Source organism: Lepus europaeus, chromosome 1 (genome assembly GCF_033115175.1).
Source record: "Lepus europaeus isolate LE1 chromosome 1, mLepTim1.pri, whole genome shotgun sequence".
In the NCBI taxonomy this organism is placed as follows: domain Eukaryota; kingdom Metazoa; phylum Chordata; class Mammalia; order Lagomorpha; family Leporidae; genus Lepus; species Lepus europaeus.
Window position 1 is genome coordinate 96,468,504 of NC_084827.1, and position 22,879 is coordinate 96,491,382.

At 34.9% G+C, this 22,879-nt stretch overlaps 1 protein-coding gene across 2 annotated transcripts in view; it reads left to right on the plus strand.

The window, feature by feature from the left end:
• Nucleotides 1-21,633, plus strand: part of GALNT13 (polypeptide N-acetylgalactosaminyltransferase 13) — a 489,696-nt gene extending 468,063 nt beyond the window's left edge. The window contains exons 10-11 of one of the 2 annotated variants that reach the window (XM_062199758.1): nucleotides 14,933-15,067; nucleotides 21,448-21,633. In XM_062199758.1, the coding sequence (XP_062055742.1) occupies nucleotides 14,933-15,067; nucleotides 21,448-21,633 (321 nt within the window). The remainder of the gene's footprint in view (nucleotides 1-14,932; nucleotides 15,068-21,447) is intronic. The other variant, XM_062199766.1, reaches the window with a different exon arrangement.
• Nucleotides 21,634-22,879: the final 1,246 nt, after the last annotated feature.

A 22,879-nucleotide genomic window follows, 5' to 3' on the forward strand; every position in this document is an offset into this window, starting at 1 on the left:
AACTCCTGTTTGCCTTATATTTTCTCTTTTGGGTATAAAAATAACATTGTTTTAATGAGGTTCTTTTGAATTATATTTACATTATTTTGAGCCAATATTAAAATTAGAACTTGATTCTCAATCTTATTGGGCATACATTACGTGCAGAGAAATTATATTCACTCAAATATTGGTAATAATTTACTTAAATTTCACATAAAATATAATCAGAAGCAAGTAAGATTAATATAATATTCATAAAATGACCATTTTGTTTTAGAATCAAGCATCAATATAAGATGTAAAAAACCCCAGTGGTGAATATTTCCCTTTGAATTGCAATAAATGTTTAATAAAAAATGGAGAAAAAGCTGTCCCTGTACACATTATACTCTTTCCTTCTAAAGACGAGAAAATGATGGGAAAATACATTTTAGAAAATTACATTTATAATGTTTCTCTTTCTCCCTGAAGCCTCTCATTTGGAGAGGCCTAGAAAGTATGTAGAATCATCCCATACAATTTATTGCAAAAAGTGATTTAAAACCATTCTTCAAGATAGCAAGCCTCTAGGGGAGCTTATGCTAGCCATTTATTAAAAACCCTGCTTTCTGCTGAGATAAAGAAGAGATCATTAGGTATTATCTATACTTTCATACAAATGTCTCATCCTCTCTCCTCTTCTAAAATGTGATTATTTATACTTCAGAGGAATCTAACAGGTGTGCTAAAATTTTGATAATAAGCAAATACTTTCTCTTCTCATTATAGACCCTCTCCTAGAGAAAGCTTAATTACTTTAGAAATGTATTCTAATGTATTCAGAGATTGTAATGAATACATTTATTCAACAGATATATATTCATTTTAAAGTTTGCATTTTTATAAGTACTATAATTACTTAGAAGTCATTTTAACACTAATTTGCTACCCTTTTAGGAGCATGCACAGTAGAATTAAAACTTCCCAAGGATTTTAAAAAGTAAATTTGCAAGTGAAATGAAATGATGCATGAGGAAAGAAGGAACATCCACCATTCATGAAATATTGAAAGTTTCAGGGAATATGTGAGCTAGAGGAAAGCAGGGTATCACATCTATAGTTACAGGAATGATTCCCGAAGACTTTCAGTATCATTAATGACTAGGCAGAAGCAATTCTGATTTTTCTTGGCCTCCTACCAGGAGATTAAAATAGACTGGGGATGGAATGTTATCTTAATCTGTTTGGGGTGCTGTAACCAAAATATGATAAACTGAATGACTTTTTTTATAAAAGATAGAAGCTGGGGCCAGCTCTGAGGTGTAGTAGGCTCACCTCACTCTTTAATTATGACAATATCTTCTAGTGTAGTTTCCCCATAGCTCTACCCAACTCCATCTTCCATCCAGATTTATTAGATAATGAAGTGATCATTCTTTCTAAAATATCATTCCCAAATTGGAAAACATACAAACAAGGAAACAAAAAGTTTTAACGTTATTTAATAATGAACAGTGTGCATGGTCTAGCACTTTGCTACTTTTATAATTTTTTAAAGATTTATTTATTTTATTTTGAAGGAGTTACAGAAAAAGAAGGAGAGAGAGAGAGAGAGAGAATCGTCCATCCACTGGCTTACTCCCCAAATGGCTGATTGGCCACAGCTGGGCCAGGCCGAAGCCAAGAACCAGGAGCTTCATTTGAGTCTCCCATGTGGGTATAGAGGCCCAAGCATTTAGGCCATCTTCTGCTGCTTTCCAAGGGCATTAGCAGGAGCTGGATCAAAAGTGGAGCAGCTGGGACTTGAAACAGTGCCCATTTGGGATTGCCAGTATTGCAGGAGGCAACTTTACTTGCTACGCCTCCTGAACTTTTTTTCCAATAAACCATACTAACCTAAGGAGATTATTGAAAGAACTGGCAAAATATGTATTTTCTGAATATAACCTAAATCAATGTATTATATAAAATGTGTGAGTTCAGCATCAATGAATAAAAATATTGTTTTCATTTTTGAATGTTAAGGGCACAAAAGGGAATATATCCTAAAATGCTTCTTCTCTTTGGAAAAGGATAGCCCTTCGGGGATATTTCACTTTTGGAAATAACTACTTTATACCAATGTTCTCTCCATTAGGACACACAGAAAATCGTACTGGCAAGTGTTCCCCATCCCTATGAGTGGAATAAAAATAAATATATTATTCAAAGGAAATAGAAATGTTTGCACATACTCATCCAGTCTTGTTAGTAAGACACATTTCTTGTTTTCTAAAGTAGGAAATAGACATAATTGCCTTTGTTAGAGATCATTATGAACAATAGTGTGATTCTTTGATCTGGAATGGTTTGGAATCTTTCCTCACACCCTAGTACGGACATTACATAAACTTTTTTTTTTTTTTTTTTTTTGACAGGCAGAGTGGACAGTGAGAGAGAGACAGAGAGAAAGGTCTTCCTTTTTGCCGTTGGTTCACCCTCCAATGGCCGCCGCGGTAGGCGGGCTGCGGCCGGCGCGCCGCGCTGTTCCGATGGCAGGAGCCAGGTGCTTCTCCTGGTCTCCCATGGGGTGCAGGGCCCAAAGACTTGGGCCATCCTCCACTGCACTCCCTGGCCACAGCAGAGAGCTGGCCTGGAAGAGGGGCAACCGGGACAGGATCGGTGCCCCGACCGGGACTAGAACCCGGTGTGCCGGTGCCGCAAGGTGGAGGATTAGCCTGTTGAGCCACGGCGCCGGCCCGACATTACATAAACTTTTATTGAAAGAAAATATGCTGATATTTTGTAAGGACAATGCGTTATACATACCCCTGCCCCAAGTAATGTACAAATCCATTAGCAAGAAGTCTTCAAGCCTTTATCTGAAAATTAATGTTCACAGTAGATGCAGAGAAGGAATGTCATCCACATATGGAATCCAATACTAATATTTTGAAAGGGGTATGGAGTGGTGTAGGTACATTAGTGTGTGCACATTTTTTAGTATATTAAGTAAATGGGAAGAGAGCTGAAAGACTTCCTTATGACAGAGGAGAGAGGAGATGATCTTTTGCATGATTTATGAAGTGTCTTCACTGAAACTTGGCTAATCTGTAGTTCCATATCCTTGACCTACATCTTATTTCAAGAGGCTGCCTTCTAGTCTGTCTTAATTTAGTTATGTATTTTGTTATTCCCGATTACATTTCACCATACTTGAAGTAGGTTAGCTTTAGTGAGAAGTGATGACAACCTTGGAATACTTGCTTGTCAAAATCACTGTGTAGTTTTATGGAAATTATTTGTCCTTTCTGACCCTCAATTTCTAATCCTGAAAATTGATGTGATTGAACTAGATGTCAATCAGTTTTAATATCCTCTGTGTATATTGTCAGATAAGCAAGAGCAGCAAGCCAGATGATTTATAAAATCTTTGGTTTAGTGACAAGAGATTTGAATTTAGAAAGTTTAATCAACAATTTTTTTTTTTTTTGGAAAAAGCTTCAAAGCAATGTGAAAAGTTTGAACAACCTGCCAGTCACCAAAGGCTAACAATTTAAATTAAAAATACTGTTAATTAAGAGCACATTGAATGCTAGAACTATAATCTCTAGTACAGTGGCACAAAGAATAATATAAAATATGTTTTAAAATAAAGTAGGGCCTTTATTTTTGTGTAAGGAAGCAGTTGAAGAAGTAGTTATGTGACAGCCCATCACATCAACAAGAGTTTCTTGATGGTGTATTAGAGTTATTTGAAAATTGGATCTTTTATATTAAATTGTGTAACTTCTCAGATTTTTCTTTTGCTTTTGCTAAAAAACACAATGACCACCCAGAACAATTTTAAAACATTCCATAGACAAGCACTTTTATTTCCCTCATACATGTATCCTTTGTACTGCATTACCATTGTTCATACAGATGAATTTTTCTGTTTGCCTATTGCATCTGTTATGTTATATAATGATATATACTGTGTACAATATAATAGCATTATATATGATACTATTTAAATCTGCTTTGTAAATAAGTAACCATGCAATTCTTCTGCTCAGCTTCACAGGAAATACAGAAGAGTCTTCCACATAACCCTTAATATTTGTATTGCTCTATAGAAGGTATTCAGAGAAGATCTGACTAGGACAGGAGTGAGTCTGAAAGGCTTCATAAAGCTGTCAGTGAGCACAGAAAACAGGTTGAATGAAAGGACAGTGAAGATCTTGGTAAAAATGGAGCTGAAGACCTGGATTAGGACAGTGGTAAATTAAGTTTTGTAAGGACAGGAGCTAAGAGTACAATAGAATGTAACTTTCAGGCTAGGGAATTTTTTACTTGAGGGGGAAAAAGAAACAAAGATCGTCTGGACTACAGAAGTTGTCAAAGGACAGCTTGTAATTTATTTGTAATAAACCTCATGAAAATACTTGGACATTCACTTTTATTATTGAAACTGATATAGTGAATATAGCCAAAATTAAAAGGGCTTTCTGTTCTTGTTATTTAGTACCCAGGTATAATTTCACAGCAAGCAAGAATGGGCTACAGATTTTTTCAATGCATTTCTTTTATTTTGTTATCAAAGATTTAATCCAACAGAGCAAGAAGCTACATGTGGTATGTACAGAAATGATACGTTTCCAGGAAAAGAGAAAGGCTTCAGTGGGTTTCCATGGGAACAGCCTAGTGTCCATTCCAATTTCTAAAAGAAAATCTTAATCTTCTAATGAAAACTTAATAGACAGGCATTTCTATTCCAGCTTTGTAATTCTAAATTCCTGAAAAGATTTGTTATGTACATTTTATTTCAAGGAAGTAAAATAAGTGTTCAGGGGCTCTCATATGCAAATGTGTTTTACTTTCTTTAACAAATATATATATATGTATATATATATATATATATATATATATGTAGAGAGAGAGAGCGAGAGCGAGCGAGAGAGAGAGAGAGAAAGAGAGATGCATTTTAACATCACTGTAACACCATGGAATGGTAGAAGTGGTCTTGATTGGTCCCCATGGGCGATGTTCAGTACTTAGATTCTACATCACTGAGCTCAAGTGCAGTGGTCAATATCATGTTCCAGTCCATCTGAAAAAGAGACTTGAATTTGTATACTTCACTCAGTTAACTAACCAAGTGATCATGGGTTGGATTTACTGTATTTAAATGGGAAAACCTCATTGTAGTGTCACATATAACTCTATGGTAACCCATTTTAGACTCAAATTTTTAGAGACAGATGAAAATCTATTTCTAATATCTCCTGGGCAAAAGAATTTCAAATATTTTTAAATGATCTGCACTCCAGGATCTCTTCCTCCTCTCTTTTCATGTAGGCTGTCCTTATTAATTTGCTTCCAAACAGTAGAACAGGGAAATGACTGGAGGTAAGTGTACAGCAGAGAAACACAGGGAAGTACCACCTTGAATATGTGATCAAGTTCCTGCATTGTGAATCATGTGCATACCATGTATTTTTTGTATGGGAAGGGCACTGTATCTTTATGGACTTGCTCTCAAAAATCCATATTCCTATTATAGGCATGCTATAAACATTTACAGACCCCAAACTGAAGAACAGTATATGAAATACCTGATTAGTGCTCCTTCAACTGTCAAGGTCTTCGTAAAGAAAAAAGTGTGGGCCGGCGCCACGGCTCAGTAGGCTAATCCTCCGCCTTGCGGCGCCGGCACATCGGGTTCTAGTCCCAGTTGGGGCACCGATCCTGTCCCGGTTGTCCCTCTTCCAGGCCAGCTCTCTGCTGTGGCCAGGGAGTACAGTGGAGGATGGCCCAAGTACTTGGGCCCTGCACCCCATGGGAGACCAGGAGAAGCACCTGGCTCCTGCCATCGGAACAGCGCGGTGCGCTGGCCGCAGCGCGCCTATCGCGGCGGCCATTGGAGGGTGAACCAACGGCAAAAAGGAAGACCTTTCTCTCTGTCTCCCTCTACTGTCCACTCTGCCTGTCAAAAATTAAAAAAAAAAAAAAAAAAGTGTGAACCTTTGTCTGGAGCTGTGATGATGAACGAATATATTCCTGGAGGGGATCTTGGAAAAAATGAGTGTGGGATCATATCAGAATAATAGGAGGTACTTACAAAATCTCAATAAATCCTGAAGTTCAAGATTTTTTATCACCAAGAAGCATGATGCAAAGTGTAGAAAGAACATAGATTTGGAGACTAACAGAATATAGTTCAAAGACTGGTTCTCCCACCTGCAAACTCAGTGACATTCATGAATTTATTCAACTTTGTGAGCCTCATTTTCCCAGTCTATGAAAGAATAATAATAATGCTTACCTTAGAAGTTTATTTTAAAAAGATGTAATATAGGATACTTGCTATATCATATTTAATAAATGATGATACTTCAAAAAACTCATTGAATATACTTATTTACTCCATTTTTCCATGAACTTTTGTATTTTCCTTGTTCAGTATATTTTAAATGACAGCCACTTTGCCTAACACACAAAAGGTGTTCCCAAAATGTTGATTATTTTTTTCTCTTTCCACTTTCTTTCAGCCCAAATTCCAAGTCCAATCAATACCTTTATCCATTTACCTTGGTGTTTTTATTGCCAGAAACTGCTTTGCCTATCTAGTCACACTCAAGGAATTAGTAAATTTACTCCCCAGAAGCACAACAGAGGCCAATATGGAAAATAACCCAGCTCCTTTGTTCCTTAAGAAGACTAATCTGAACTGTTTGTTCCACCTTGGTTGCCCAAGATCCCCAGCAAAATTAAGTTCTAGTTACCCACAGTGTAACTAATTTTATTATATGCCTTTCAATGGCCCTTCCTCCTCCCTCAGATCATCTCCTTAATAAACCACTTTCACTTGGAATCTTGTCTCAGCTTCTGATTCTGTAAGAACCCAAATTATATAGACCCTGCTCTTAGTCTGCACCAACACTGGATGCCATAGATAAGTAAATATATTTTTTAGAACTACCTATAGAAATTTAGCAATATTTGCAGTGATAAAGTGTTGTGATATTAACTGGAAAGTTAATTTTTAAAAATTGGTCTAATTGAGCCTAAAGAGTAGTTGACTTTTACAGATAAGGAATATTTTTAACTAGAACACAATAAGTATATCTTTCTGCAGTCTAGGACAATAAATAGAATTTATCATCTGAGACTTTTTAGTATTTAATAATTTTTATCTCATTTTCTGCTACATATCAGAGTTTTAGGAACTATCTAATGATACAGTGTAAATAAATATCTTTTGAAGGATACAAAATGTTGTAAAAACACAAGAAAAGGTATCCAGATAATACGGCTCAAATTTGTAGCTAATAAAACAATTCACAAATAAAATATTTACATAGATGCCATGTGAATGCTATATGTTATTGTGGTTATGTCTGATTTAGGCTCACAGCATAGATCTGTAAGAAACAAAAAGATCAGATATCTTGCTAAACAGTGGTACCAACCAATCAGATGTTCATAAAGGGAAACCCTGTGTACATTGTCCCTGAATGAAAAACATCCCATCTGAGAGTTCACTTTTCTTAGCTGGCAATTTATATGTGTGAAGCTTAGTTCCTCAGAGAATAAATACTTTAGGTACAGTGTAATTGGTAAACCATGGAAGACAATATCATTAGGAGAAAGATTGCTACAGAAAATCATTGCAATAAGAACACAGAGAACAGAGTTCAGGACAGATTGGAATAGTAGGAGAAACTTACAGTAATGTTGGTACCTGAATAGATGTTTGCATATAGAGATCAGCATTTCATTAAGAATACATGTAGTTGGATAAAGCCCAATATAGTCAACACATTCACGAGTGTCTGTAGAGTGAATAGATTGAGTGTATGATTGGATAAATAAGACAATGATAGAGATGGAGCATGGAAGCTATGTGGTGAAAACTATTCTAGTTTTTGCACAGATTGCCTATCTCCTAAAGCTCACTGTATTTATTTTCTATTGTTTCATAGCAAATTACTACAAATTTGGTGGCTTAATTTACCACATTATCATCTCACAGTTCTACAGGTCAGAAATTCAAGCACAATGTAGCTAGGGTTTTCTGTTCAGTCTCTCACATAACTGAAATGAAGGTGTTAGCCAGAGCTATGATCTCATCTGATGCAGAGGGTCCTCTTCCAAGTTTCGTGATTGTTGGCAGAATTCAGTTCCTTGCAGCTGTAGGATTGACTGCCCATCTTTCTTTGTTTTCTGGATCTCTACCAGGGATTGCTCTAGCACCTAAAGGCTGCCTTCATTCTCCTGCCACATGATCCTCTCCAAAACATGGCAATTTTCATTCTCAAGACCAGCAGGAACTTCAAATTAGTTAGCTATTCCAAGGTCTTATGTAGCATTTTGTGTAATATAATTCAAGAATGATTTCCTTATCATAGCCACAGTCTCCCAAGGAGTTTATGGAAGACATATACTCCAGGGGACATCTGCTTATTGTACCATAGCCACCTAAAAAGTAGCATCTGCACGTTCAAACATATCTAGTGGGATATACTTTGGAAGAATTTTCTAATTTGGCTTGAATTTTCAATTTGTTTTCTTCAGTACTACAAAAGTAAAATATGAGTAGAACATAATCGTTATGAGGTTTCATAAATTATAGACTTCTTTTAAAACTCTTCAGGGCAGAGGAAAGTATTAAAAACACATAAAAGTTAGCCTTAGTAATTTTTAAAATTGAAGGATTTAACAATGAAGTAGCAAGAAATTAGAAACGTCAGCCACATTTTGTTATTATAGTAGTGGAGATTGTTCATTACATTATCTTTCCCTCTTGCTCTGTTTCCCAAAAAGTGGACTAGGGAATTCCTTAGATAAACTATATTCATTTCAATTCAATAAGAAATCATTGCACGGTGCTCCCTTCCTAGAATAGTTCCTATAGGGATTCAAAATATATTCTTGGCAATGCTGTTGGGGAAACTAGGTTTAAGGAAAATCATAAAATGCCAGTGGGAAAAGATGACATAGAAAGTAATCAAATGTAGATTTTTGCGCATGAATATTGCACTAACGAACACTAATATTCAATACTACTTGATGGAAGTAGTGTGTTAAGAGTTTACAAGAGTTACCTTATTTTACCATTAAAGTGGCCCACAAAAATGGTATCTGTATCACTTTTTCAAATGGGGAAACCAAAATTTTGGCAAAGCTTCATAGTAATTCTGATTCCAGCTTAGGTCTGTATCATTTTCCAAAGCTTGTTGCTTTAGTGTTATCCTCCACTGAGTATAAACAGAGATGACACCTCCCAGTAATGTAATGCAGACAAATTATCTGGGTAAACATAGTTACAACATGCTAAATGAAAAAACCTGAAAAATGTATAGACATTAAGGAAGGTGGTGTTTTCCTTGGCAAAGTGGAGGGGGAGGGTGTTCCTGGTGATATGGTCAGCACATGTCAGTTCTGTGGAAGATAAGTATCATGTTGCTATGCTTAGTTAGAAACAAGAAAGAGTTGAGGCTTCACAAATGTTGAGGTCAGAATGAGTATATTGAACATAAGCTACCCATTGAAATCCTGTTTATAAGAAATAAATTTTAGAACATTAAAACTGTGAAAGATCATAAATGCCAACCAGGCATCTTTACTCTCCTCTAAGCAAACCACTGAACTAAAAGTTTGGAGGTGAAATCTGAGATCAGGGACCCGATGTCTCTGTTTGGCAGCCAATGAGTTCATTTCTGTCTATGCATTCTCTATGCTGATTTCAAGATAGGATGACACATGGAGACAGAGAAATTCTTTTTTAAATAGTCACAATGCTGAAGGTCAACTTGTTATTTAAAAAAAATGTACCTTCTATTTCAATACAAATTCTCCTGGGATACTCTTCCAGAATGATGGAGAAAACTATTGATGATGTGTTTTACTTTTTTTTTTATTTCTCAAATTGAACTGCAAACATCTGAAGATGTATCTCAAAGGATCCACAGGTCTGAACAGATGAATATTTAAAGAGCACTGTAGGCACTGAGATCCAAAGTGATGAAGAGCTGAGCTTGGGTCTAGAGATACCTCTGGCACTGAGCAGTTTGGGCATATTGAGTGAATCCTGCAACATTGATGGCCTCAGTTGCTTCATCTAGAATGTGGAGCAGTTGTCATAATATGATATACAGAGACCCTTCAAACTATGAACCTTTATAGTAATATTGTCCTAGCAACTCAATAGAAAAAAATCTATAATTTAAAAATTAGATATAGGGAAATAACCTATATTAAAAAGTTATTAAATATACTTGTGGAAATTTGTTATGTGCCATGTATTTCTATTTAATTATTTGCTTATTTGTAACATTTTATTTCAGAATAACTTTCAATTTACAATACCTAAAATTGTTAGGTAATAGTGCAAAAAATTCCCATACAACCTTCCCCCATATCCCCATTAACTTCCTCATGTTAGTATCTCTGTCACAATGAACTACACCCAGATTCCCCTATTTTTTTAATCCAAACTCCTTTTATCTCTCCCACCCCTCTCAGCCTCCAACTAATCAACATTCTGTGGAAATATTTAATATGCAAATATACACAGTGTAAACATGTATATGTATTAACAATAGCTGAATAAAAACAAGTCATATATGTACATATAAAGCATGTTTTCATGTGATGCATACATATGCATACGTATGCATCACATGCATAAAGATAATTTCTTCATCTGAGGATTAAAGAAACTGTAGCAAGACATAGCCAGCAGAGGGCATGTAGGAGCTGAGTTCCTTGCTGAAGGAGGCACAGCCCAATATCTTGGCCTTGCAACTTAGACTTCTGGAACCAAGTTTTGCTAACAGCTGCTTATGTAATTTTTAAGGGGTAAAGTAAGAAGTATTTAAAAGAAGTATTTTTAAACATAATTTAATTTTGAAAATAATGTGTAGCCACAGTCACTGTATGAAATAAAGCATTAGTTTAATGCAGATACATTTAGATCATCCCCCAAATAGATCTTGTATATTATTTTTACATTAATTTTATATATTTGAAGACTCATAAATGCCTTCACAATTACTTGTAGTTCCTTAAAAGGAAATTCCTGAAGAAGCCATATACACATGTGAAATAATGAAAAGTTCTTACTTACATTTTCTTGGGAAAAAAAAATCAAATTGAAAGGAATTGAAATTGGTTTTATTATTATTATCTCTCATTTGGATACAATATTAATTCAGAGACATAAATCAGTCTGACCTCAATAAGACATACATAATATCAAGTATATTACCTAGCCACAGCCAAGAACTACTTTATGAAGATATGTCTAAATAGAAAAATGAGGGGCTGGCGCCGTGGCTCACTTGGTTAATCCTCCACCTGCGGCGCCTGCATCCCATATGGGTGCCAGGTTCTAGTCCCGGTTGCTCCTCTTCCAGTCCAGCTCTTTGCTGTGGCCCAGGAAGGCAGTGGAGGATGGCCCAAGTGCTTGGGCTCCTGCACCCACATGGGAAACCAGGAGGAAGCACCTGGTTTCTGGCTTCAGACCAGCACACTGCCGGCCATGGCAGCCATTTGGGGAGTGAACCAACGGAAGGAAGACCTTTCTCTCTGTCTCTCTCTCATTGTCTATAACTCTACCTGTCAACTAAAAAATTTTTTAAAAATTTAAATAGAAAAATGATTAGATATATCTAAATAGTAAAATGATTACAAAAATGGTTGATTTGATGGTTTTAAGAAGTACAAATTGCTATTGTAATTTTCATTCCAGACACCATTGTGAAATTTAAATTAGACCATTCACTAGTACAAATTTGCAACAAATTTTGTAAAACTGTAATGACTTATAGAATTTCCAATCTGTGTAAGGGGCTAAGGAGCTGCATTAGCTTCTTGAAGCTATCTTCACAAATTACCATGAACTTAGTATATTGATGCAATATAAATTAGTTGTCAAATAATTCAGGAGGTGTGAAGTCTGAAAGCAAGCTATCAGAAACCGAGTAGAGCATCTTTCCTGGCCCTTTCTAGCATTCCATGGCTTGTAGATACATCATTCAAGTCTCAGACTCCCTCATCAATCAAATGGCTCCTTTTTCTCTGTAAGTTTTCTCTCATCTTTTAAAAAAGACACCGGTTATATTGGATTAAGGCTCTACTCTATTGCAATATGGCCTCAATTTAACAACTAATTACATAGGCAATGGCCCTTTTCCCAAAAACTCCCATTCTGAGATACTGGGGATTAGCACCTCAACATATCATTGTGGAGGATTCAATTCAACCCATAATGGGAGGTGTCAGTTATGGAGAAGATTGTAAGGTTTTCCTTCTTTGGAAAAATGAGGGACAGGGTTCTGGCTTCAGTGAGCAGACTCCAGGCAGTGAGAGGAATCAAGCCACGTTGGGGTGCAGCCTACCCAGAACCACTGCCAAGTGTTTTGCACATGTTTTTGTCCCCCAAAGTGGGTTCCATGAACCCTCCAAGGCAGGATACTTGAAAACACACAAAGTTGGCAACCATTGGTCAGAGAATGATAGATATATAAAGGATACATAACTAAAATCAGGTCAAATAATTTCTAAGTCAAAACAAGAAGAGTATGTATATCCTGACTCACTTTGAGTTTTTATTATTATAACAAAATTTTTAAATCCTAGAAATAGTTCAGTATGCATACGATATTATTTTGTAGATACACAAACAAATTAATTCTGACTTTACATTAATAGCACAAACTCATAGGGCATTATGTCCATGTTTTTTGAGAAATGCTGTGTACCAAATATCTTAACATTAGTTAAACTGCTTTTTCCCAATACAAAGGCCAAAGCCAGGTAACTTCAGACATACAGGTTTTAAAAAATATTCTACAATTATTGATATCTTGATTGAATGTAAATTAGCTAAGGTATTTATTAATTGACCAAAAATGAGCAAAAATTAGAAATTGAGAAACAAAGAATGGAGTAGACTTCTCTCTAGAATTTTCAAAAGGCAATTTCCAAATTATTATAAGAAACATGAGGAGAATGATCGCTGTGACCATTGTCATATCTGCTATAGAAAAGTTATGCTGGATGTGGTTGTTCTGACATTTATTTAAAATGGAAGGGAAGCATTTTCAATGTGGAATCTTGTCCTTAGTATTGAAATAACTGTATAATGTTCAAATGAGAAATTTCTCTGGAAATTTTCCTCTCTCAGTATAAGATTCAGTTCTTTAACTAAATAATTTTGAAGTTTTTTAAGAGGACATAAATATTTATATTTGATCACCTTTTTATTTGTTTATTTTGATTACCCAATGTTTTTCCTTAAAACTATGAACATGAAGGGTAGGTGTTTGGTCTAGCAGCTTAAATGCGCATCACATGTCAGAGTGCCTGGGTTTGTGTCCTGTCTCCAACTTCTTACTTCAGCTTCCCATTAATGCAGTCTTTGGGAGGCAGCAGGTGAGGGTTCCAGTAGTTAGGTACCTGCCACCCATGTGAGACACCTGGATTGGGTTCCAGCACAGGGCTTTGGCCTGATGCAGCCCCTGCTGTTGTGGGCATCTAGAGTGAGAGCCAGCAGATGGGACAACTCTCTTATTTCTCTCTCTCTCTCTCTCTCTCTCTCTCTCTCTGGGTGTTTCTGTCTCTATATGTATGTATGTGTGTATGCATGTCTCAGAGAATGAACATGACAAATGTAAGAAATGTATTTCTGAATTCTATACATGAAGTCTCTAATATTTTATATAATTTGACTAAGTGAACATCACATACTTCTGAATTTTTATATTGTTGGATAGAATGCATAAACTTTGTGAAGAACTCCTTTATAAGATGTTGGCTTCAAGCCGGTGCCGCAGCTTAATAGGCTAATCCTGCGCCTTGTGGTGCCGGCACCCCGGGTTCTAGTCCCGGTCGGGGCTCCAGATTCTGTCCCGGTTGCCCCTCTTCCAGGCCAGCCCTCTGCTGTGGCCCGAGAGTGCAGTGGAGGATGGCCCAAGTGCTTGGGCCCTGCACCCCATGGGAGACCAGGATAAGCACCTGGCTCTTGCCTTCGGATCAGCGCGGTGCGCTGCAGCAGCCATTGGAGGGTGAACCAACAGCAAAGCAAGACCTTTCTCTCTGTCTCTCTCTCTCACTGTCCACTCTGCCTGTCAAAAATTTAAAAAAAAAAAAATGTTGGCTTCAAAGAACATTGGTTCCATAATTGATTTTGCAGCTTCTTCTCACTACTTCTTGTCATTTTCACAGAGGCCCAGAGTCTTCATATTGCAAAGAAAAGAGGAAAAAAAAAAAAAAAACACAAAATATCAAAAAATGCTCACCACAACTAAGAAAATTTATATTATAATTATGTACCTAATGACCCTTATGAAACTTTAATGAGCAATGCCATAAATAAATTATCCACCCCAGAACAAAATAATGTAAATTATTATAGTTTGAATTTTAGTTATTTAAGAATGTGTCCAGGATCCACCTAAACATTTCTAAGATATTGTCAGAATTGATGCAGTAAAACATTGACAAAAGCATTAGAAGGATATAGAGAGGGGGATAATGAGAACTCTGGAGAAAATAGTTTTACAAACTTCAGAAATACTGACAACAGTTAATAAAATTCACATGTTATTAAAGGAAAAAGTTATACTTTTATAAAATAAATCATTGTCTATAATGTGGGAATTGTTCATGTGGTAGTGGGAAGAGATTGCCCTTTATCGAGCTGCATGCAATTTACAAACTTCATTTAACACTTTGTGAGGTTTAAAAGACAAATGCCATGCAGGAAATACTAATCCTGTGATAACTGAATTTGTTAAACTAAATCTTAATCAAAACCTTGACAAACACAGGACATTGTCCTTGTATTATAGTTGAGGAAAAAGACACAGAGAGATGAAAGTAGCTTTCTCAAGATCACACAGCAAAGATCATTTGAAAGCACACATGAAAGCTTCCACAGATAGATCTACTATACTGTGAATTGTAAAAAAAATATTTTATTGGCTGTGTTTTGTATTTTCAGGTATTTTCTTATACTGCTGACAAAGAAATCCGGACCGATGACTTGTGCTTGGATGTTTCTAGACTCAATGGACCAGTAATCATGCTGAAATGCCACCACATGAGAGGAAACCAGTTATGGGAGTATGATGCTGAGGTATAGTAGTTTCTTCTTTCGCATATTATGTGATCCTTAAACTCAGTTATGTATTTCAATAGCATTTAAATCCTGTGCCATTACTTTTCTGCATTGGCAGAGTTGTGTTATCTAGCATGAACAACCATATCTGATAGCACTAGGATAGAATATTACACAAATGGTTTTTGAGCTAAAGTAGTCCATGGATATATAGCATGAGTGAAGAAAAAATGTTGATTTTATTTGCATATAACTTGTTGTATCTAGGTACATGCCCAGCATATATTAGGCAAAGAGGAAGTTGTGCTTCTCTGAGAGTTTATTATGAAGATATGCAAACAGCATAATATTGTTAATATGTTTTAAAATCTTAAATGTAACACCGTGATAATCTTTCTTATTTATGTTTTTCTACTTGAAAGAAAAATATGACAAGATTAACACGATTTCCTCACTATTGTAATAAATATTGTAAAGGATTCTTTATTTTTTACAAATGCAACACCTTTCAGAATTCAATAAACTGTCCTTAATCAGCTAAGCAACCTCATTTTAATGTAGCACTCCTGTGAGAGAGGAGAGGGAGAGAAAAGGAAAATCACTGCTGGGGAATTATAAGCAGGCAGGATGTAAAAACCAGATCAGCCATCAGATGGAGCTAATGAAAAAGAAATACTTCCTCGATAAGTATGCTTCCTCAAAAACAGCTGAATTTCTTTCTGTTCTCTTTGGTTAGGAAACTGAATGGTCATTTGGGTTACGTTTCTCACATTAATAAGTTCTCGATGATTTATTTTAAAGTTGAACTGAAGTTGATTCTTACATGATAAACAACATGATTGAGGGAAATGAGTCTTACAAATGCAATGTTCTGTAAAAACCCAAGCTACTGTGCAAGAGTAACATTTGAAAAACCAATCTGCAGAATTTTTGGTGCTATTGATATTTTAACAAATTCTTTTTAAAACTGCTGATGTCATCTTGATATGCATAATTTTATTGTTTCTTACATTAGGAAAACTTACCTAATTCTTACAAGATTTCAAATTGGTTACATAGCTTTGATTTGGTGATATAAATTTGTATGTTGCAAAAGTTTGGGGTCATAAAATCTTCTGGGCCATAACAACAAAACCTTCCTGTGTGTAATGTTCAGACTCTTTTACCTACTCAGTATTTTATTCACCATCTTTGTCTAACTATCATTTATTTCCTCTTCAACAATTATCTGTTATCACCATTCCTTATACTAAGCCTAGAGAACACATTCAGTAACACATGTAGGAAAAAATGGACCTAATTCTTATAACATTCTTATAAAATAGATGTTATCCTTCTCTATGTCTTTCACATTAGTAAATTGAGGCATAAAGTATATGTCCTAAGTTTGTATAAACATGTTTGTGGCACTAAATCCAGCTATTTTTCTACCACACTATGTTGCCCCACAAGGTAATTGGAAAGTTAAATAATTAGATTATTTCAATGTAATGTTCTAATGAGCTAAATATACAGAATTATAAATGAAATCATTATTGCTATAGTAGGTTTGCAGTATTAATTTATATTCACATAGAATTTACCCTAAATGATGGGAAAGATTTTCAACAGTAAGTATGGGCTACTTAGAAATTGGCAGTTATAAAACTACTTTGTCACTATGATCTAATTGCTTATAAACTTAATACATAGTCATAATATAATATCAAATTGCTTCCCTTTTAATTGAATAGGACTTAAGTGCACACAGATAGTAAATGCTTAGCTTGTGTCAACCATGATTTGAAATACAGGGTTTCCCACTCTCTTATCTAAACATTTCTTAAATAGCATAACCATGAGTTTAATTCACTGTCACTTAATGGCTGGCCTAAATCTGTTTGATTTGGGAACAACCTGAGCTTCATTAGCAAAACTGCAGGATACCCATCTGGTCTAGCATCCCTTGAATAAACTAACCAAGCATTTCAGGTCTGTGAAATGCTTACTGCCATAGAGTTAAAAAGGGGGAAAATCTAAATTTCACCTCACTGAAACATTTAAAATTTATTTTTATACAGGTCTGTAATCCACACATTCTATTTTAATCAGGTTTTCTTACATTTAGTTTGAACATTGCAATTGTATTCCAGTGCTTTTGAAATTTACATTTACTGCAATGTGTGCACATGATCACATTCATTTTGAACATGCAGGCAGCTACATACAGTGTGAGAATCTAATTTTAGATCAGAACATTTGTGCTCAACAAACACTATGCAACAAAGAAAAAAAAAAGAGGAGGAAAACACTATGCTAAAAATAAGACTTGTTTTTCATGTGACTGAGCAAGTTGACTGAGAAAATACTTTTTTGAATTCCATATCCATCTGTGTCAAATGTTTCCTAGATTCAAAAATACAGGGAATTTTTTTCAGTAGATAAAATATGCTAGATTGATATTTACAGAACTCATAGAAGCTTATATTTAGACTTTACTTAATCCACCCTCTTTTATTTACATTTATCAGAAAGCAGGTAAATGGGAATATAATTTCAAGGTAAGTGATGTATAAATGCAGCCCTGTTAGTTTCCTGTGTAGCCTTCCTAGTAAGAGCAGTGGCTGTGTGTAGAAGGCTGTGTGCTTCAGACAAGTGTCACCTTCCTATATTCCCACTGACCTGTGTCTGTGACTTCTTTAGAATCAATTAATTAATAGGAATTTCAGTAGAGTAGTATTGCTCATGTAGTTCCCATGTGTTTAACATTTACACTTGATTTTTAGACTATTCCTGTTCTACTGACTGCACAAATCACATTGTCAGGAGTTCATAATATTTTAAATAATAACTTTTAATTATTAAATTATTTTTCTGTTCTTGCTCAACCGAGCAAATGCTATTATTTTTGCTATTAAGTAAAATATGAGTTTAACACATTTTATCATATATAATTATATAATCAATTGGTTTTCTGTTTTATTTATGTTTTAAATGTGCCATCTTCTGTGTAATTCTTAAATCAACTATGTGTTCAGTTGTATTTGTTAATTTAAAAATCAAGTTTTTACTTAGTACTTTATGCAAAGATCTAATCTAATTTGGCAGTTTTACAGCTCTTATTTTATCACTGAAATTGTTTCCCTAGTCTAACTCCAGTTGATTTTTTATAGCAATTATGTCTTCGGAAGGGTAGATTTAGAAACACTCCATGACACAGCTTGTGTTAGATAGTAAAACATATAAATATGTTAAAGGCAATAATTATATATTTTTCTTTTGCATCTTAAAATCCTATGGTTAAAATTCTGTACATCTTGGGAGTGGTTTGTGGCACAGGGGCTGAGGCTGCTGCTTCAGACACCTGCCTCCCATTTTGGAGTGCAAGATGGAGCTCCAGTTTTTCTCCTTCCTATCCAGCTTCCTGCTGATGCATCCTGGGAGGCAGTAGGTGATAGCAGCAGGTGGCAGCTCAAGTGCCTGGGCCCTGGCGTCCCTGAAGGAGCTCCTGTTTCCTTTCTTCAGGCTAGTACAGCTCTAGCAGATATTTGGGGGAATGAATTAGCCAATAGAATCATCTCTTTCCCCCTCTCTCCCTCTCTCTCCGCCTTTCAAGTAGATGAAAATAAAATACACCTGGATTTTTTTTTTATTTACATTCAAGGAAATACCAGTGCTTTACGTCTCAGTGAAGAAAAGTTAAGTAATGCTGGCATTATAAACAAAAGCCAAAACTAGCTTAGGGTTCACTTTACCCTTTGCTCTAGTCAGTATCTTAAATAAAAGTATAGACAAGTATACTTAGCAATGAGCTGCTTCAGAGCAACCTATATATTACATTGTCTTTGGGATTGAGTAAACCTAATGTCCTCCTTATGAGAAATTTGCAAAAAAAAATGACAAAGAACTGATTTCCTTAATAAAGAACACTTAAAAGAAAAAAATTGTGGATCTACTATAAAAATGCACATAAACAGCACTTAATAAGTATAGATGTCAATGGGAATGGAAAATGTTAATATAAATAATTTTAAACAATTCATATATAAATAAAAATCATGTATATTTTATTCATGTACTTATCAATATCACAACAGATTATTTTAATGACAACACATAATACTGCTGAAGATGCAATAAAACCAACTCCAATGCAGTATCCTGAAATGTAGCAAGCACAAAAAATGGTAGCTGCAACCTATTGCCATTATTCCTAAATTCTTTTACTAGTTTAAAAGTAATTTTGCTAATATGTGTCAACATGTTCATAATGTAATTTTACTTATAAGAATTATGTGTAAAAATCATTATAGTTGTAGATGGGATGTTCAGAAATTTTCTGACAGAATTCTGTTTCTTAAAGATTTATTTACTTATTTGAAAGCCATAGTTTCAGAGGGAGATGGAGAGAGGAAGGGAAAAAGGGAGACAGAGAGAAAGATATAAATCTTCCTTCTGCTGGTTCAATCCTCAAATACCCACAAACTCTAGGGCTGGACAGGCTGAAGACAAGAGCCCAGGCTGAGTTCAGGGTTCCAAGCACTTGGATCACGTTCCCTGCTTTCCCAGGTGCATTAACAGAGAGCTAGATCAGAAGAGAAGCAGCCAGGACTTGAACCAGTGCCCATGGGGGATTATGTCCAAGCAGGCAGCATTTTAATTTACAGTGCTGCAACCTACACCCCTGTCACAGAATTCTTAAAACACAGCTCCACATTGGGAAGACATTCCTCTCAAATGGAAAAGATAAACAAGTGTTAGCAAACCCACTTTATAGAAATTGTTGATTTCCTAACAATGTGTTTACATGCCTATAATATAAATGGAAAAATAAAGGCAGCTAATTAGATTGCCTCAGTTACATAGACACAGTGATAAAATTATTAGAAAATTTGGATAATCCTAATTGTTATTTCTTCTACACAAAATACTCAGAAAAGTCACTCGGCTTTCATGCAAATTAAGATAATAAGTAATTTTATGGCTTTTTGTAAATGAAAAATAATGTTTATCTCTGTGGAGTTGAAATTTCTAATTTTTGTCCTGGTTTTTGGAGGTACTGAGAATGAAAATTACTTGAATTTTTACATAGCTATTCATTTGATAAACAGTTTGTTGTAAAATATTATGAAAACATTTTCTTATGAAACTGGTGTAATATATTCATGCTCTAGGGTCACATTTCCTGAGCATAAGTGCAATCATTTTTCTGTTTTATAAAATTTGTTTTTAATAACACATGAAATGCATTACTCACTAATGCTAATGTCTTTGATGTTAACGTGACATTTACCAAAAAGAAGTCCTTACAAGAAGAAAGATCACTGAGGGTATGGGATGATGTAGCCTAGATATTTCAGAGTATACATAGAAAATTCAGTTTTGGTTAAAAACAAACCACATCTTCTTGACAAATCAAACAATATAGTTAACATTACTTCCAAATAAAATATGTGTTATAATGTAACCTTTTCGATCTTTAGGAATCATGTATCTACTGTTTTACTGTAGATGGTAAATCTTTGTAAAGGTCAATCCAATAATATTGTCCACTATGCTGCTCAAAAGATGTAGTTTAATTTTAATAAAACTCATTTTTTTTTTGCACTGGCCTTTCACCAAGTGTCCCAGTAACAAACTCTAGTGTCTCCCATGGGCAGGCACTGAGCTTGCAGTAGCCACCATGTCTGTGACCTTTCTGGAGCTTATGCTCCTGTGGAGAAAACAAGAAATTAAGAAACAGAAAAAAATAATTGCTCAAATTTGAGTTAGGAGAATTATATCAAGAGTCCAAATAGAACTGATCTTTTTTTTTTCCTTCACTTAATTAACCTTCTAATTGACATCTGAAAGTTATAGCAATATATATGTGGAATGTTTATAAACACCACCAGGTTATCCCTATGGAAATGTAAGTGGAAACAATTTGACTGCTGTACTGAAGGTGGTAAAGCAGTGTCTTAAAGCTAAACTACCTACCAGGCTCCTCCCTGTATTCACTCAAGTTTAGGGAAAAAGGATGGGAAGGCCATGGACCATAATTGGAAACCTTCTGGAATAATCTGCAATTTTGACTATCAGCTCATAAACTAACACATTTGACACTGAAGAGCATTTTATTAGTAGGATGAATATTGAGAATATAAAATTTTCTATCCAAAGTAACTTTGAACCAAAATGTCTCAGCCTTTGCTCTCAAGCCCCTCTATATTCTCAGTCTTACCCACATTTACTCCTACTGAATACCATTGCTGTTAAAGCCATCAAAAGGATGCAACTCACAGCCCCATGGACACAATTATTGTGACATGTGCTTCCATTCTTATCCAGTAGAAATTGTATGTTGCCCAGGGTTGATTGATTTATTACTGCCTTTGTACTTTATTTTGTCATTATTCCTTATTTTCTTTGTCAAACAGACTCACACTCTTCTTCATATAATCACCCAGTCCTGTCTCTCAGTAAGTAAAGTTGCTGATGGCTCAGAACAGCCCACTGTGGAAACATGTAATGATAGCACTTGGCAAAAATGGCTACTAAGAAACTATACAAGAATGGAAGTTCTTAGAAATATTTTTGGGAATACTACCGAGTACATTCTTTAATGATTTATAGAGGTTTGTTTATATTTGGTTTATTTTGACATTTTTGTTATGTATGGTAATTGAAATCTAGAAACTTCTTCATAATGTCATTGAGAAAAAGATGTTATATACTGCTTCTCCACAGAATTACTTTTTGTATTTTACTTATCTTTCCATTAATTTGGAGACTATGTATTAAGTACTGTTTAGTCCAAACTTAATGAATAAGTATTTTCTAATTTTTAGTTTCAAATATAGATACATATATTCAAAAATAAAATTGATGGAATTTATTATTAAACATTGGTTGTTTTTAACAAACTATAGTTGTGTCTATATGACAATAGATTTTGTATCAGAAATGAAAAATATTAACAAGCAAGCTAACATAATCAAAAATGGATTATTTTGGATCACTGAAAATACTTGTTTGTTAATTTTTATTAAAATACTTTGGTTAGATGTAGATATAAGGCATTCTTTCTAAAATTTATAATTATTTTAATTTTAAAGAAAAAACATACATTATTAAGAACTAAGATGTAATTTTCAATAACTTTGTGAAGATTTTTCTCATCATTTTTTGTGGTATTGGCTAAGTGGTATAATGATAACAATAAGCCTTTTTTAAAATTCTACCTTTTATCTCTCACATGTATGACTTGTAACTACCTTCTCAGTAAGTAATAAAATGAGTCATTATTCCATGTAAACCAACCAATAGATATGCAATTCTTATGGATACGAAAAATAACATGTCCTAGGTTTTGGTTTTAAGGGGTTTATTATCTAATAAATAAAGGATTTTATGTAGTCCCATACCTTACAATGAGAAAACATGGAAGTTATGAATGTTTTGAGTTCAGATTAACTAGTTCAAGATTTTTTAATGGAGACACAGTTGAATTTGATAGCCTTAAGTCTGGTTGTAAGGCTTGTGACAAAGTGGGGACTAGAGATGTGGAGGGGAGAACAATAGGGGTATTGTTTAGATTAGACCTACATTTGAGAAAAGAATATTTTGAGCATAACAGTTGGAAAAGTCCAGACCTTTTTCACAAAGAGAACTTGAATCCAAGGCAATTTGCATATAGTCCCTGCGTTTCTTTTCAAAGCAACCATACCAAGTTGTGCAAACCCAGACAAGATGTTTTTAGGCTTAACTAGACATTTAATCTCAGAAGTGTTTATAGAGTTATAGTGTTTATAGGGTTCTGGGGCAGAGACCACAGCTTACTTCTCTAAGCAAAAGAACTTGGAGCAGTTT